Genomic DNA, 17644 nt, shown 5'->3' on the forward strand with positions numbered 1-17644 from the left:
GCGGGTCTCGAACCCGCGGGCTCAGGCAATCCACTCACCTCAGCCTCCCAAAGCACTGGGTTTACAGGTTGAGCCACCAAGCCCGGCCTGGTTTTATTATAATACTGTGTCTCTCATGGTTGAGGCACTGAGTTGGAAGCCTTTTCAGTGCATTCTGGTATGAAAATCTATCATTGTTAGTGTTAGAGGTTTTTAGTGTCTGTTGAGAACTCTTGTGTAAACTTTATTATGGAAAATGTTGTTAAAAATATGTGGAATCAAGCAACATGTTATTCTTTTATATACGGAATTTCAAGTCCACATCATTCTTGCATTCATGTCTAAATGGAACCATCATGAAGGGTTTTGGACTCTCTTTAAAGGGAAAAATGCTGTCTTGAATTTTTGATGTTAATAGTGTTTGGCATTTGGCCCAGGCATTCTAATGTCATTTTGCTGCAAGCCATATTGAAAGACAGTTTGTTAGAACTATAGTTGATATCCACAGCTAACTTTATGGAAATTAATTGAAGTGGTTGTCTAATAGCTAGGCCATTTCCCCTAGAAACTAGAACTAAAAACTCAAATATTAAACTGTTGCATGCATATATAAACTATTCTTTAATAAAATCCTGTATTCAATCCAGTTAAACTTTATCATCCCACATTCTCCCAGATGTATGGTGAATGTTTCACCATGCTGTTATGCCTGTAACTTTTCTTCTAACACCAGCATTACGATAGAGTTCTTTTAGACCTAGTTTAGGCAAAGGCATATTAAAGGGGATCTGTTTCAGCACTATAAATTCCTATGGGAAAATGAAGATTTTAGAAAAAAGCTACTGTTATACTTTTAACATTTAGCAATACAGTGTGAGTTAGGTTGAATTTGTTAATTTCTCTCACCTGACCAAATTGGAGATCACCAAAAGCAAGTGTAGAAGACACGGCAAGACATTTTTACAAACTTTTAATGCTGGGATCTTGGGTTCAACTTGAAGGAAAGTAAGTGAGATAGATGGGTTTGGAGGAAAAGGAACTGTTAAAGAAAAAACTGTTCTAATATTTGTTCAGTCAGCGAGGCAGACTTTATTCAGGACTATTGCTATAGGTAGAGGGATCACTGTAGTGGAATTTTTCAGTAGGCAAGGGGGCTTGGTCTCAACTCCCCCTACCACAAGGAGAAGTAGGAATTTATAGTAAAAGCTCAGGGTAGGGAGTTCTGTGGATGGACAATGATGACTGAAAGGAAACATCAGGGGGCACTTGAGGGGATTCTGGCTAAACCAACCTAACAGGATTCTTGCTGAAGGTAGGCCAGGGTGGTCTGACATCACTTAGGGGAGGATGAGGAACCCATTCAGACATCAACGGTGAGGGATTCTGTCTAAACCAACTTATTAAGAGGATTCTTGCTAAAATTGGGTGGAGCATAGATGGACACGGACGCCCCAAAGTTGAAGCCTAATTGGGAAGAGGATTCAGAGGAGCCTGACTAAAGTTTAGTAAAGGAGAGACAATGTCAGAACTAGAAGATGGATTTTATGACTCTATTTTGAGTTGTGAATCCAAGTCTAGTATGGTCAGGGCCTTGCTATGGACAGCTACACACTCAGACTGCCCATTGGACGCTACTGGTTGATGACTGGGGTTGCTTATCTGTCAGGTGAAAGTGGTTAGTAAATGAAGTGAAAAGTCACAAAGTCTTGGTACTCTTTGGTAAAGCTTCTTAGTGTGATGGGGAGGAGTTCATTGCATTGTGTAGACGTGGAAGTGGAAACTGTACCTGCCAGGGCTTTCTGTAGAAAACTGTCAGCAATTAGAATGTTTACTCAGTGAAGGCTAACAAATCAGTAGTGCTAGGAAAATGTCTCTCTACTTTTGGCTTCAGGAAAAGACAGAGATTTCTACATAAAAAGAACTGTAGGGTTATACTACTCAAATGGTGGTCCCGGAACTAATAGTGTTGGCACCACATAAAAGCTTGTTAGAAATGAAGAACTCCAGGTCCTCACCTTCGGCCTGCTGAAGCAGAATCTGTATTTTGACTAGATTTTCAGGTGATGCATATGCACCTTTAAAGTCTGAGAAGCACTGATGTAGGGGACAAAATATTATTTTGAGGGAGCAGAGAGAATTGCAGGAGTTTGAAATGTCACAAAAGCCAAGGGAGTAAAGGGTTCTAAAAGTCCTGTGTGGTTTATGGTCCCGGAAGTGTTTGACTATCTGTGGTTACTTAGGCAAGAGTTAGACCATTTCCATTGTGCATGGAAATATGAACCATATTTTCTCCAAGGTTCTTTCTAACACCAGCATCTTATGAATACAGTATTATAATTCATAACCAAGGTTTTTTCTAGATGTTTCTGTCATTAGAAGATAATTGATAATCACTTTTAACAGGAACCTATATTGAAAATGTAGACATGTGAGGGGACTTGGTTTGTCAAGATTGTTTCACTCTAAGGTTCATAGTGAATATGGGGTAGGTAGGATTAAAGAACTTCTCCAATTAACCAGTAGAAAGTCTTTAATGTAAAATACATATGAGTACCGCTACTCGCTATGCTGCTTAGTTTAAATAATTCTGTTACTCTCAAAGGCAGGAACAAACCCATCTTTTTTCGTGTCTTGGATTCTTTTGGCAGTCTGATGAATTCTAAAGGATCCTTCTCAGAAGAGTGTTTTAAATTTATAATTATAGTAAAGTAAACAGGGATGCAAAGAAAACCAATAACCAAATAAAATTCTCAAAATGGTAATATAACATTTGGGATAAAGTAATAGGTATGAAACTAGGCACGGTGGCTCACGCCTATAATCCCAGCACTTTGGGAGGCTGAGGCAAGAGGATTACCTGAGCCCATGTGTTTGAGACCAGCCTGGGCAACATGGTGAAGCCTCGTCTGTACAACAAATAAAGAAATTAACTGGGCATGGTAACGCGTGCCTATAGTTCCAGCTACTTGGAAGGGTAAGGCAGGAGGATCGCCTGAGCCCAGCAGGTTGAAGCTGCAGTGGCCATGAGCAGCGTGCCACTGCACTCCAGCCTGGGCGACAGAGTGAGATTCCAACTGGGGTGGGGGGAAGTAATAGGTATGTGTTTTTAAAATATATTAATCATTAGCATCTAATCTAATGCCTGCTGTGATTTCAAAATATTGACTAACATGAATGATATTTCAAGATCTATAGCTACTGTAATGCGATATGGAAATATTTTTGATTTCTACTAGTGACAAATAAGTGCCACTGATAGTCACCAGGTTTTTTTCTGTTGCATTCATAACTGATGATGATACTAAATTTCAGTTAGAAGTTAGTGAAAATAAAGAGGGAACATGTTTTTCTTCAACTTAAGTTCCCGATTTCATGTTCAACAGGATTTAATAATACTGTTATTCTAAGACCATGTTTTAATTTTAGTTTACTTCTATTAGAAACCTGTTATGGGGCCCCTTGTAGTTTTTATTAGTCTCTTATTTTACCTGATGTCCATTCAGAAGACAGATGTTTACTGAATTCATGTTTTGGGCATGGAATACGGTAGGAAGGATGCCAGATTGAGTGAGTGAATGTTTATGCCCCTAAGTAGCTGGTGAAATACTTTTTATTTTATTCTTTTAATAAACCAATATAAATTTTATTAAAATCTGATAAAGGTTTTACCTCTTCTGAGTTTTGCTTTTTTTTTTTTGAGTTGGAGTCTCGGTCTGTCGCCCAGACTGGAGTGCAGTGGCCGCCCCCGGCCACCGCAGCCTTGACCTGCTGGGCTCCGGCGATCCTTCTGCCTCAGCCTTCCAAGTAGCTGGAACTACAGGCACGTGCTACCACACCCAGTTTATTTTTTTTTTATTTATTGTAGAGATGAGGTCTCACCAAGTTGCCCAGGCTGGTCTCGAACCCCTGAGCTCAGGCAATCCTTTCACCTTGGCCTCCCAAAGTGCTGGGATTACAGGCTGAGCCACCGAGCCTGGCTTGCATTTTTTTAATACTAATTTTCGGGAAGGATTGACAAAATTCCTGGCTTGCCTGATCATGAATTGCCTGCAGCTGTCCCTAAGATAGGAATTCTCAAGCTGCTTCTGGAGATTGTTTCAGGATTTTCTAAGTGGGCCATGGGTAAATCTGTCTTTTAACAAACTGACCAGATGGAGTCTTATTATCAGGTAAAGTTTAGAAAAGCTTAGCTGGATTATACTTTAACATGTACATAGAAGAAATTAGACTTGTCATACCAGTAGTTATTTTGAAGAGAAAGGATCATGTCATTGATGTTTTGTCTCCATTTTCAAGAAGAGTCTTCACCACAGTGGGGCAGCTTTATAGAAAGGGCTGGCATTATCAGACATTGCCAGACAGTTTTCTGTAAGGAAAAGGGGTTTGGTTTTCATTTCATCTGGCCTATGAATACTAGAGTGGATGCCCCAAAATAGAATTATTTTTTGGAGGGTGGGTCCCTTGTAGAACAGGCTTCCCCCGTGGGTAAGTGTTCTAGGAAACCATCAGCATCCATGTATCAGCTAGCATTGTTGTGAGAGGCTGTGTTTGGCTTCAGTGAAGTTTTTTGAAGATTCTTTCAGTGCATTTGCACATTTCACGATGGGTAATTTATGAGTGCACCTGCCTACGGCATGCTGAGTATTCAGCAGTTTTTTAACCAAAAACAGTATGACCTCCATGCTGTTCGCCCAATCTCCCACCAAGCAATTTTTTTTGTTTCCTCAATGAAAAAAGTCCTCAGGTGGAAACGCTTTCCCAAGTGGTAGAAGTGAAACAAAAAACAGCAGAAACACCAAAAGACACCAAAACAGATGAGTTCAAAAACTGTTTTGAGCAGTGGAAGAAGCTTGTCAACAGGTATATTGCATCAAATGGAAAGTCCTTTGAAGGTGACTGAAGTTTAGCATGTAAAAATAAATACACAAAATTTTATACATAAATTCCAGGTTTTTTGGGGGCTTCCCATAAAGTGACTATATTTTGTGAACTCAAAGTCTGATTTATTAACTTCTTGTGGGTGAGACTATCAATATAATTGTTTTATTCTTCAGTGTATATAGTATATCACCTTTGAAAATACAAAATTATGTCAAGAAGGGATATGTAACAAAAGGAAATAAACCAAAGTTGTATTATTGTAAAAAATGATCTATTCAAGGCAATGGGGAAAGTACTTCACATGCATATGTGCTCTTCAGGAAACATTTGGATGAATTAGTTGAAAACAACTGCCCTGCATGGTAGATGTGTGATCACCATTTGCATTTGAGGAAATTGAGACTTAAAGTAGCTGAAGAATGTGCCCAGGTCACAGAGCTGATGGAAAGCTGGAATTTAACTCCAAGTATTTCTGATTCCAAAGTCTTTATATATGGCTGTAATAGCCACATTTTTAAGTCTGCACCTGGCAAAATATTCTCTGATGTATCATGGGGTGGGTGGAGGTGTGGTGTGTCCTTACACGTGTGTACACATGCACTTATCTCATCCTCTGATGTCGTGTTCCATCTTTTACATCTGGTTCTTGGTCCATTCCACCTTCCTCCTTACGTGTCAAACCAAGAAGTTGTTTATTATTATTAATTTAAAAAGTTTTATATCTACTATCTGTGATTGATAATGCTGGTAATTAACTTGTGTTTCTTTTACATCGTTTAAAGAACTTAAAAATTTGTTTTTGCTTGTGAATTTATGATGCTAGGCAGTAAGCCTATACCTAACCTATGATCTAAGTTCTCATTAGAGCTAATTGCTCCAGTGAAAACAAATCTAATAAAAATATGATGACTTGTGATCGTTGAAGATGACCGCAGCATGGAGAGGAAGGAGGGAAGCAGTGGGCGGATGTCAGTCAATTTGGTACTTACTGGTTGTATAAAACTGCTGAATATCCTGGAAGGTAGGAATTGTATAGAATGTTCCAGGCCTTGTGAAGTTGTGGTACTAGGCAGGGAAAGGCATCCTTATTCCTGGACAGTGACGGAGTTTCCAGTGTGGAAGTAAAATGTGTTCAGGAGGAGGAAGCTGGGTAGGTGAGCGGACGCTGCCACTCCTGCTTGGTCACTTCAGGTTAACTCTGCCTGCTTTGGATCGGGGTGGGAAATGGGAAAAGCCACTTCAGCCATCAGTGTTCTGTCTGACAAGGTTGTAGAAAGTGGCCCAAGAATGACGCCAAGTCTGAATTGGCCAGGCTAACTTGTCACCCATATTCCTGGGTTTGTAGAGCTCTCCTGACTCGCCATGCCCTTTAGAAACTGTCAGGGAGTTTGTACAAAAGGGTTGGTACTTCAGGTGATGGTAGAAGATGCCAGATGAATGGGGCACGAGGTTCATCCCTGGGGTCACAAGTTTCTACCGTCTTCTGGAACAGGGATGTCTTTTATTGCTGTTCTGTTGCAGGGACCTGTCTTAGCGCTCACACGTAGTTAAACTGGGGATTGGGAAGGGCCTGCCTTTAAGACCAGCAGTTCCTCCTCTGCTCTGCTCTTTCTTTGTGTTTGTGTTCTGAGGAAATTTTCTTTTCAGTTTGGCACCAGTTGTCTCTGATTCAGTGGTTGTTACTTCCCTGGATGCAAATGCCATTTGCCCCTCCCTCACCTCTCCCCGGCCTCAGACCCGTCTGGGCTAGAGACTGAATAATGTGTTTTTCTACTCTTGTGCACTCATTGTAGTGCCATTTGGGAGCCAGCTGTCGGGTGGGACAGCAGCTGCAGGCCTGGACGCTGAATGCCAGGCTCTCTTCTGAGGGAAGAGCAAGAGCTGTTCCCTCACATAGCACTGGAGTTACTTCAGAGGGGCCCACTGGCCTCACATCAGGGGTGCAGGCAGCTGGGACCCCACGATACGAAGCTAGACCATGCTCTGGTAGTTCTTTATTGAGTGGTTTGAATGTAACCAGTGTTAGAATAGAACTGTGCACACCTTGGGTCCTTGCTGCCCTGAGTGTGGGCCATGAACGGTGCAGTAAAACCCAAAAGGGTCTTACATGCAGCTCTGCTTTCAAAGCATCCTACTGTTATGACTTTTTAATAGTGTAAGTTAATGTTCTGCTGTGCCATTTTAGTATATTAAGACAGTAGGTTATTATTTTCTACATAGCAAATGTTTAGTTGGTTGCTTTATATAGCTGAATAAAATTGTTTAGGCACAGATAGGTTATTTGGGGTACTATTTAGAATGATTACAACTTATGCATTGTAATTTTTTTGAGTCAGTTTATTGTATCTCAAAAATGCACTTCTGTGTTACTGTTTACTTGAGGATAGGGTAGGAGAAAAATAAACATAAAAACAAAGATATTTTATCAAAACAAAAATACATGTTAAGATATTAAGATGTTATAGTGGTTTCCCAGCCTGTTTTTATGTTAACTTTCTCAAAAAGCAGAAGTGAGGGGAAGGTGAAGGAGAGTTCCTTCAGTTTGCGATTTCCAATTTGGAATGCGATTAAAATGAAAGAAGGATATTTCATGAATACCAGGAAGGGCAAGATTGTCTCCAGTCAGACTGAAGCTCTCCCTAGCATTGTACAGTTGCAGAGGAAGGGAAGCTTGAGGAGGAGGAGGAGTTAGCTTTTGGAGTTGAGGTGATGGTGTTTGATTGGCATGTATAGCCAGCATTTTCCAATTCACATGTTATCCTTCATGAGTAAGAAACAATGACTGCCCATGTGGTAATTTTAGTGGCTGTAAGGGCTGCTTGCTGGCATTCTACTCCAGAATAAAGACTATATGTAGATATATTATGTTGCATCATTTGGGCAAATATTCCATTTGAGATCCAAGAGAATAAAGCCCTTGAGATGTACCTTAAAAGTGTTTGAATATTTTATTTAACACGGTACGCACCAGTATTTAGCTCAGCGGAATGCAACCTGCATTGAATAAGACTTTATTAAAATATCCTTACACTTAAATAAGTATGGGAACTGTAAACTGTTCTGTTTTGGACTCTGGAATATTTCTTATGGGTTAATTAACCTTTTTTCCCCCTTCTGCAGAACTGGCTAGATCCCGCAAAAGAAATAAAGAGACAACTGCGAAGTGAGTATTTAAAGAATCATGCATTGAGGCTAAGTCAATCTTTACAATGGTTTCCATCTTTATGAAAATTTATAGGGATATAAACTAAGACAACAAGATAGTGATTGAATGATCAGTCTTATTTTGCATCTATACCATCTCAAAAGTTAATAATACTAATATTTTTGTAGACTCGAGACTGTTTATTTTGTGGCTTAGGGACTCTTGTCTTTCAGGAAGTTCTAGACTCAAATTGCTGAATATTCACTTACAATGCCTGCTACCACGAAGTAACATCTGCCTTTTCTGTCCGGGAAAGAATGAGAAGCTACTTTTCTGTAAATTTTACTTTTTATGTAAATTTTACTCTAGGTAGACCTGACACTGTATTTTGGCAGCGTATAATTAGTTTAGTAATAAGCATCTCTTTGGCCCTAGAGGCATATAGAGATGCTGTTCCTAGATGTCCTGGGGAAGCGGGTGGAGGGGAAGCAGGGAGGAGCAGCCTTTCGGGTTCTCTGAGGTCATTGCCGTCTCTGTTCCTTACTGGTTTTGTAATCCAAGGCCACTTCACATGTTCTTTGAGTCTGGGTTTCTAGTTAGGCCTGCTTGTCCCTTTCTTCCCATTTCCTCATTTGTTCTGGTTGTAGTGTCCCCAGATGACCTCACTTGCCCCATTCTAACCAGCTTCGGCTCCCTCTGTAGGTTCTGGCTTTACTGGTTGCGTTGCCTGTGGCTGACTTTGTAATACTTGTACCAGAAACAGTCACGGCAGAGAACTCTCTGTTAGGGGATCTGAATACTTAATTTACTTCAGGGTTTCTCAGAGGCAGAGAAGGTAGGCAGCCACAAGCAGCTGGAATTTTTAGCCGGGAGAACAAGATCTGAAGCTGGGAAATTCCTCCCAGCCCTCTTAGACTGCGGGCCCCATAGGTGTGGAGGGAGAAACTGCTTCTCTTAGGTGCCAACCTGCAAGATGCCCTGTTGCTGTGTTGTTAATTTCATTTCCCTGTTTGCTTAGTATTCCTAAAATCAAAATGCTGGAACAAATGTGTGCTTTCCTTTCTTCTCCTTTTCATCTACCATCTGTCTCCCATTTTAGGCTCTCTACATTTTTCTTCATGTCTTTCATTCTTTCTCAAATTACTTATCTTTCTGGTAGTCTTCATGTCATATTTGTCCTCTTCTACTCTTCTTTTGTATATTGAGTGTGTACCTTATTTTGCCCATCTTCTCTCCTTGTGGACTCCTCTTTCTTTTCCTTTTTTATATTATCTTTGGTTAGAGTGACCAGCCTTCCTGATTTGCCCAGGAAATCAGGACTCCGGGGCTTCTCGGGATGTGGAACTTGTAGTGCTGTAGTTGAAATAGTCCCAGGCAGTCTGGCATGGTTAGTCACCCTAGCCTTTGACTATTCTTCTGACTTTCCAGCATTTTTCTTTTGCATTTATTATCTTGGTGTCTTATCACGTTTGCTTCATGATAGGGGTGGGGGGGGGGAATAAGTGGACACAGATGCATTATGCTTACATTATAGAGGAAACCGTACCAGAAAACTTTGGAGCTTTTTCCTTTTTCTCTTCTGCAGTTGTTACTTTACAAAGTGCAGGATTTTAAAAAGGTTACAGATGGTTGGTTCTTATGCTTTCTCTGAAACCAGACCTGCCAAGTGGTGACCCAAACAGAGAGAGAACAGGGCAACCTCTGAAACATGATTGATGTTCCATTGAGTTGTTTTCTACGGTTTTGTTTGGGTTCTTGTTTGATTATTTTTATGTGCCACTCACTTCAGAGTAATGGAGATTTCCTAACTTTTGGAAGGCAAGACTCTTGCTGATTATGAATCACATTCTTATGTTTTGATTATTTGTGAAGTCTTTTTAAGAGTTATTTCGGGACTTTTGCCCTTGTGGTTTGGCAAGTTGAATAACAGTAACAAATTGGGCTTTTTAAAACTATTGCAGCCAGTTCTTTAAATGGCACCTTGTGCTGCTCCCATCATGAAAGTAGGCTGAGGAAGTGAAGTTTCAGCTGTTGTATTTACCTCTTTGATTCTGCTTATGTTAAAGTGGACGGAAGAATTACCTGTTTCATCTTAGCCCAGCCTCTGCTATGATTTTATTGTTACTTTTCAGTTAGTAGGCAATTAGCAAAGATATTAATCTCTTTGAGTTACTTATGACAACCAACAACCTAATGGTTCCCATTTAAAATCTGCCTTAAAACATTTATTTTCTCAAACGTACATAAATAAGACTATATATCTGAGGCTTGCATATAATTAATACGCAAGAAGAATAAATATATGCAGAAGAACTGCTTACATTTATCTAGATAAAAGTTATTATAATATAGAACTAAAAATTTACTTGAAAAGTGCTAAGAGTAGATTCTGAGTGTTCTCATCACAAAAATAGGTATATGTGGTATAATGCATATGCTAATTGACTTGATTGAGCCATTCTACATTGTATACATATTTCAGAGCATTATATTGTACATCACAGGTATATATAACTTATTTGTCAATTTAAAATAGTTTAACGTTATTGGAGCATTTGAATAACTTTTAGATTTAGATATACATCCTGAAATATAAGTGTTGTATAAAAATGTATCCAGGAAAGCATGTGTTAGTATTAATACTTAGAAAACAAATAAGCAAGCAGCCATTAAGAAATGATAATCCCACGATGATTTTGTTTAATTATGAATTAGCAGTCACTCAAAGATATATATACACAATGCATAGTCAGCAATGCTACAGGCCAGGAAACATCATATCTCTTGATATTCAGGAAGATCCTAATTCCATTATTGTGTCTTTTAAAAATACTTATTTATTTATTTTGAGTCAATGTCTCACTTTTGTTGCCCAGGCAGTGGCGCAGTCACAGCTCACTGTAGCCTTAATCCCCCTCGGTTCAAGCAATCCTACCAACTCAGCCTACTGAGTATATGCTGTCATGCCTGGCTAGTTTGTTGACTTTTTTTATAGAGAGGAGGTCTCACTATGTTGCTCGTTCTGGTCTCCAAGTCCTGGGCTTAAGTAGTCCTCCTGTCTCAGTCTCCCAAAGTGCTGGGATTACAGGCATGAGCCTCTGTGCCTGGAATTCATTATTATGTTTTAAATGTGTAAAAACAGAACTGAAATATATTTCTTAAGTTCAGCAAGATTGACTTTATTAGTAGGATAGTGATATATTGAACCAAAGTTCAGCAAACGTGCCATGTGTGTACATAGTAGTCATTCAGTAAATATTTGTTGACAAGTGATAAAAAAGATAGTGTGCTGATGATGAGAAAAAGGACAAAATGGGCCAGGCTTGGTGGCTCAATCTGTAATCCCAGCACTTTTGGAGGCCGAGGCGAGTGGATTGCCTGAACCCGCCCGTTTGAGACCCACCCGGGCAACTTGGCAAGACCTCGTCTGTACAATAAATCAAAAATTAGCTGGCGTGGTAGCGCAAGCCTGTAGTTCCAGCTACTTGGAAGGCTGAGGCCGAAGGATCACTGGAGCCCAGCAGGTCAAGGCTGCGGTGACTGGAAGCGTGCCACTACACTCCAGTCTGGGTGATAGTGAGAGTCAAACTCAAAAAAAGACAAAATGATACATTGAATAAGAGAATGAGATTCAAGAAATTTTTCTTCAAGTCCATAAATTAAAGATCTTGTGAGATCTACACATATGTATAGAATGGAATAACTTACATGTACACACACATATAACTTCTTTGCTTTTATTTAAAGATTCTGTGAACTTTGAGCAGAATTCTGAATTCAGGCTTGTGAAATTATTTTGAACCCTTTAGGACAATAATGCAGGCCCTTCCCCCCATAGTTTTATTTATTAAGCCATACAAAACATGATGTATTAAAATAACAGTTAAATTTTAATGTATGAATAGTAAGGTTTTAACTTTGTCATTTATGACATGGTTGTCACATGTGCTTGGTTGTTACAGTATGGTGCAACAAAGTATATGTTATATGTGAGTATACTTCCACCTACTCTGTGAAACCTGGAAAATCATTTTATTGTCTTAAAGTATGGTGAAGTTTTATACCCTTTCCCTTCCTTGGGACATCTTTGAACACTACCTTCAAATAGCCCATCAATCATTTTCTAAATAACTGTTACAATCACCTGATCATTACTCCTTTCCTCCCACATTGTAGAAATCCTGAAATGCGTCTTTTTTTTAAAGAGTGGAAAATATTAAGCAACTGGAGATCGTGTGATTAAAACAAATCGTATCTCAGAACTCTTAAATGAAGATGATAATAACATTTTTGCATAATGGATCACAATGTAAAACATCTGTTAAAGTATACCAGTAAATGTTTATAAGAAAGTGAACGAACCTGTTACTCTTTAGTGGTGGGTTATTTATGGAATTTACTTCTATTTTATTTTTATTTCACTTTTGTTTTATAAGTGATATTTTCTTTCAATTAAAAAATTCTGCAAATCAGCTGATAGTGGGATTAATTTGTACTGTTGGACCATTGACCTTTCAGTTTTGCCAAAATAAATATTCTGATTTTTGGTAAGTAACTATGATATTTAATAATTCCAGATCTTCCCTGGCTGTTCACTTTTAATGTGAAGTTTTATCCTCCTGATCCTTCTCAACTGACTGAAGATATCACCAGGTACTTTATGTTTGCATTTTATTATTATTTTAAAGGCGTGGGGTACAATTCAGGTTAGGTACATAAGCGGGCATCGTACAGGTAAAGTTTGGGCCTTCCTTTGTTCCCCACTTTGCCTGATTTGAGAATCAGGTACCCTTATGGATGTTATGCTCCCACCCTCTCCACCCCCTAGCAGTTTCCTGCTACTGCCAATCCCTTTCTTACAGTATTCTGATTAATATTCAGGGTCTGCTTATGAGTAAGAACATGTGCTACTCATATCTTTGTTTCTGTAATAGATCACTGAATATTATAGACTCTAAGTCCATTCCAAGTTGCTACGAAGTCCATAATTTTTTCCTTTTTAATGATTACATAATATTCCTGTGTGTGTGTGTGTGTGTGTGTGTATGTGTATACACTCACTTAAAAAAAAAAATCTAAGCCGGGCTCAGTGGCTCAGCCTGTAATCCCGTGCTTTGGGAGGCTGAGGTGAGTGGATTGCCTGAGCCCACGGGTTCGAGACCCGCCTGGGCAGCGAACACCTCATCTCTACAATAAATCAAAAAATCAGCCAGGCGTGGTAGCGCATGCCTGTAATTCCGGCTACTTGGAAGGCTGAGGTGGAAGGATCGCCGGAACCCAGCAGGTCGAGGCTGCAGTGGCCGGGAGCGGCCACTGCACTCCAGTCTGGGGCGACAAAGTGAGACTCCAACTCAAAAAAAAACAATCTAGTCCAGCATGGTTGGTTTCATGTTTTTGTTATTATGAATAATGGCTGTAATAAACATGTGTGTGCAGGTATCTTTTTTATAGAGTGATTTGAGTTCCTCTGGGTATATTCTCAGATATTTGCATTTCAAAATGAACCTTTCCATATAGTTCTCATTTAATTCTGTGTCCTGGGACCATGGTGGTAATTTCAGGATTGAAAACCAAAACAAGTTGTCAAAAGTTAAATTTTGGAAGTTTCCTTGGAAATGGATACACTCAAATAGTTTGAAATATTGCCAGTTTCAAAATTTTTATTCACTTTCTTTATTTATAGTTAAGTAATGAACATTTAAAGCATGGTAACCAAGGACATTGTGCATCAACAAGTACCATGACACCTTAGCCCTATTAGACTATGAATCACTTACAGGGTTTCTTAGCTTAGCTTTGGTAAGAGTAAGTATAAAGTTGATTTTTACATACATTATTCTGAAAAGGTTATTTATTTATTTATTTATTTTTGAGTTGGAGTCTCACTCTGTTGCCCAGACTGGAGTGCAGTGGCTGCTCTCGGTCACCGTAGCCTTGATCTGCTGGGCTCTGGCGATCCTTCCACCTCAGCCTTCCAAGTAGCTGGAACTACAGGCGCGTGCTACCACGCCCGGCTAATTTTTGATTTATTGTAGAGTTGAGGTCTCGCCAAGTTGCCCAGGTGGGTCTCAAACCCATGGGCTCAGACAATCCACTCACCTCAGCCTCCCCAAGTAAAGGATTACAGGCTGAGCCACCGAGCTCGGCTTGAAAAGGTTATTTAAGGCAAGGACAACTGTGTGCAGTGTATATACTTTTAAGAAAGTAAGGGGCCTTGGCAAAATATCTGGTTCCTGTGTCTTTGATCCTTTCTGCTAAGTCAGTTTTGTTATCAGACATCAAGTTAGGGAGGTGTTTATTAGAGTACACGATATCCATGTGAAATAGGAGGAATGGAGATTTATTTCCGATGTTGGAGAAATATCAGACTTCTTTTTTTTCTTTCTTCACTACTTGTTTCTGAATAGGAATGTACTTAATTAAGTTCTGATTGAATTAACTTCAGGTAGAAAATAATAAATAGTAGGTTCTATAACTGCACAGCGAGCCACTTAGAGCATGAAACCTGATGAGTTGGTGTGTAGGATGCATAGCTCTCTGTAGGAGGACCTCTGAACAGTGTTTGTCACTGGGGCTTTGTGACCCAGTGCTCTCTCTCTACATGTACTGCTCCTTGCCATAATTTGTTTGGGGGAAGATGATCCTTTGGTGATTGCAAATTTATAGCATCAGTAGGTGTTTTGGTTTTTCATCCGAAGAGAGCTTGAACAGTTTCCCTGTCTGAGTGGGAAAAATGAAATAATCTGCTAAGCTAACTGAAGATCTCAGTGGTCTGGTAGCTTAAATGTTATTATTAAAATCTTCGACATGACTTGAGCGGACATTTAAAAGGTAGGTTATGCTTTTGAGGAAGGCAAGGCCACTATTTAGAATGATGTTTGAAAAAGACTTTGTAGTGCTGTGTGAAGAAGATGGAGCTGGGAAATTCAGGAAGCTCTTGTCATTTTTGTTGTTGTTGTTGAGGTTTTTAGGGCTTAGGCTTCAGCTTTAAAAACAGAGGGAAAGGACCATTGTGAAAAGCCGAGGCAATAATATAAAAAGAAGCTACAAGATGGAATCTTTGTATTTAGGTTCTAAAAGTGTCATAATAAGTGGAAAGCTGGCACAATTCTTGGGATTAGAGAATTTGAGGATTATCAGGAGCCATTGTTTAAAGTTTAGTGTTCTAATGCGAATGCATTTGTGCTCATGTTGTTCCAGGGGTCAAGGAAACAGAATCCTCCTTAAAGAGAGAGCCCCTGCAGTGCACAAAATTACTAAGACTGTAGTGATAATGAGAAGAGCTTTCATTCTCTGGGCAAGTTATTGAGCACTTGCCATATGGCAAGCACTTTGCTAACTGTGGGGCGATAATGATAAACAGTCTCTGCCCTTTCTCATGGTAGATTTGGGTGGGAATTCAGGTGTAACTGAACTGACCTGGGACCACATGCTTGGTCGTGCTCTCCGACCCAGTAATATTGAGATGGACCAGAAACCAGCACCCCCCATTCTGATCGTATCAGGTAGAGAGCAGAAAGAGGATTATGTCCTAAAAACTAAGCCAGCCACAGTATTTACGGGAAGAAGTGGCCACCTGGTGGTAGGAATGGCAGTCTCAAAAAGATCTTCTGACTGAGGGCCCCACCCTTGACTAAGGCTGCTGGTGACTTAGCATGTGGTGGAATTTGAGAGTAGAAATCAGGTTTTAAAATGTCACCAAAAGGAGTTGATAATGGGCCGAAAAGAAATTAAGCCCTATAGAATATAAATCACCATGTTTCTGCATGTTATTTAGTGGAAAACAAATTCTTTCATACCTGTGTATAAGCCACTGGAACATTGAATGAGAATAACTATTATTATAGCCAATAATGATTATTATTAGAGCTACCAGTTATTGATTCTCAGACATCATGCCAGATGTTTTATTTATATTATCTAATTTTTACCCTTATCTTCAAAAGGAGGTAGAATTCTTAGCATCTTACAGGTAGAAAATTAACCTTAGGCAAGTAAATTAGTTAGCTCCAGGTCACAGAGAATCGGCTCCCGCTTGCTTCACATCCCATGCTTTTTCTAATAGCGCTAGCTGCCTCTTTAGATGGGGAAAGCGGACATGTCAGGGCTTCAAAGGTGAGATTGACCTATAATTGTTTTTTTTTTTTTCCCCCCGAGTTGGAGTCTCACTCTGTCACCCAGACTGGAGTGCAGTGGCCGCTCCCGGCCACCGCAGCCTTGACCTGCTGAGCTCCAGCGATCCTTCCGCCTCAGCCTTCTGAGTAGCCGGAATCACAGGCATACGCTACCACGCCTGGCTGATTTTTTGATTTATTGTAGAGATGAGGTCTCTGCCCAGGCGGGTCTCGAACCCGCGGGCTCAGGCAATCCACTCACCTCAGCCTCCCAAAGGCACAGGATTACAGGCTGAGCCACTGAGCCCAGCTTAATTGTTGTTAAAGGTGTTTCAGGAAAAGAAGTGATTGGTATGAAAAGGGTAAAGATGTTAAAGAGAGTACATGATCATAATTCTCCTGCAGATGATGGAGACTGCAGCTGTCTATCTGTTTATTTATTTTTGAGTCAGATTCTCGCTATGTGTCCAAGGCTGGAATATAGTGGCATGATCACTGCTCACTATAGCCTCAAACTCATGGGCTCAAGTAACCTCCCACCTTAGCCTCCTGCATAGCTGGGACTACAGTTGTGCATGACCATGCCTAGCTAATTTTTTTTTTTGGTGGAAACGAGGACTAGCTCTGTTGCCCATGCTGGCTGGTCTCAAACTCCTGGGCTCAAGTAGTCCTCACACATTGGCCTCTCAAAGTGCTGGGATTACGGGTGTGAGTCACCATGTCCAGCTGGTTATTTATTTTTTATTTCATTAGTTTTTATAACTTTGAGGGCTATACTAATTTTTATTATAGTTTTAAATCCGAGGAGACCGTTTAAGTGATTGAAAGTTTTACTTCTGTCAGAAATTCATAATCATAGACTTAAGTATTATTAGGACAGAAGCTCAGAGTTTCCTTTCTATTAATTATCCTTCTGGACTCAATTTCTAGAAATAAGCCATAGTTTAGGAGCTCAAGGAACAAGGTGAGGCTTTCTTTTAGAGACTTTGTGCTCTGGATATGAAGCGTGCCTCTACTGTATATTTGTTTTAAAGGAGTATTAGAACTTAAGGATTATGAGTGCTATGGACTTGACTAACTGTTCTCTTCTGACCCTTCTCTTCCTCTGTTCCTTGCAGATATTTCTTGTGCCTTCAGCTCCGGAAGGACATTGCCTCTGGCCGCCTGCCCTGCTCTTTTGTGACTCATGCCCTTCTGGGATCCTGTACACTGCAGGCTGAACTGGGAGACTATGACCCAGAAGAACATGGCAGCATTGACCTCAGTGACTTCCAGTTTGCCCCCACACAGACTAAGGAGCTGGAAGAGAAGGTGGCTGACCTGCACAAAACCCACAGGTCTGTTGCCTTGCTTACTGGAGAGAGAATGGCCATGGTGGATTTCAATAGCTTCTTCTGTAGCATTTGCTAGATATTTGAGCATGGCTTATGGGATTATCCAGTTTGTCCTTTTGGAGTTTCACCTAGCACTGATCACGAAAACCTGCCTCTCCTGAGATATCCTTCATTGTTTTTATGACCATAGC

General features: G+C 40.1%; 1 protein-coding gene across 1 annotated transcript in view; it reads left to right on the forward strand.

Annotated features, from left to right (window-relative positions):
* EPB41L2 (erythrocyte membrane protein band 4.1 like 2) overlaps window positions 1-17644 on the forward strand; it is a 136462-nt gene that overhangs the window by 53154 nt on the left and 65664 nt on the right. The window contains exons 5-7 of the mRNA XM_021718143.1: window positions 7981-8023; window positions 12583-12658; window positions 17238-17456. Of these exons, the coding sequence (XP_021573818.1) occupies window positions 7981-8023; window positions 12583-12658; window positions 17238-17456 (338 nt within the window). The remainder of the gene's footprint in view (window positions 1-7980; window positions 8024-12582; window positions 12659-17237; window positions 17457-17644) is intronic.

Source organism: Carlito syrichta, unplaced genomic scaffold, assembly GCF_000164805.1.
Source record: "Carlito syrichta isolate Samal-C Ts95f unplaced genomic scaffold, Tarsius_syrichta-2.0.1 Scaffold311854, whole genome shotgun sequence".
NCBI classification, from domain to species: domain Eukaryota; kingdom Metazoa; phylum Chordata; class Mammalia; order Primates; family Tarsiidae; genus Carlito; species Carlito syrichta.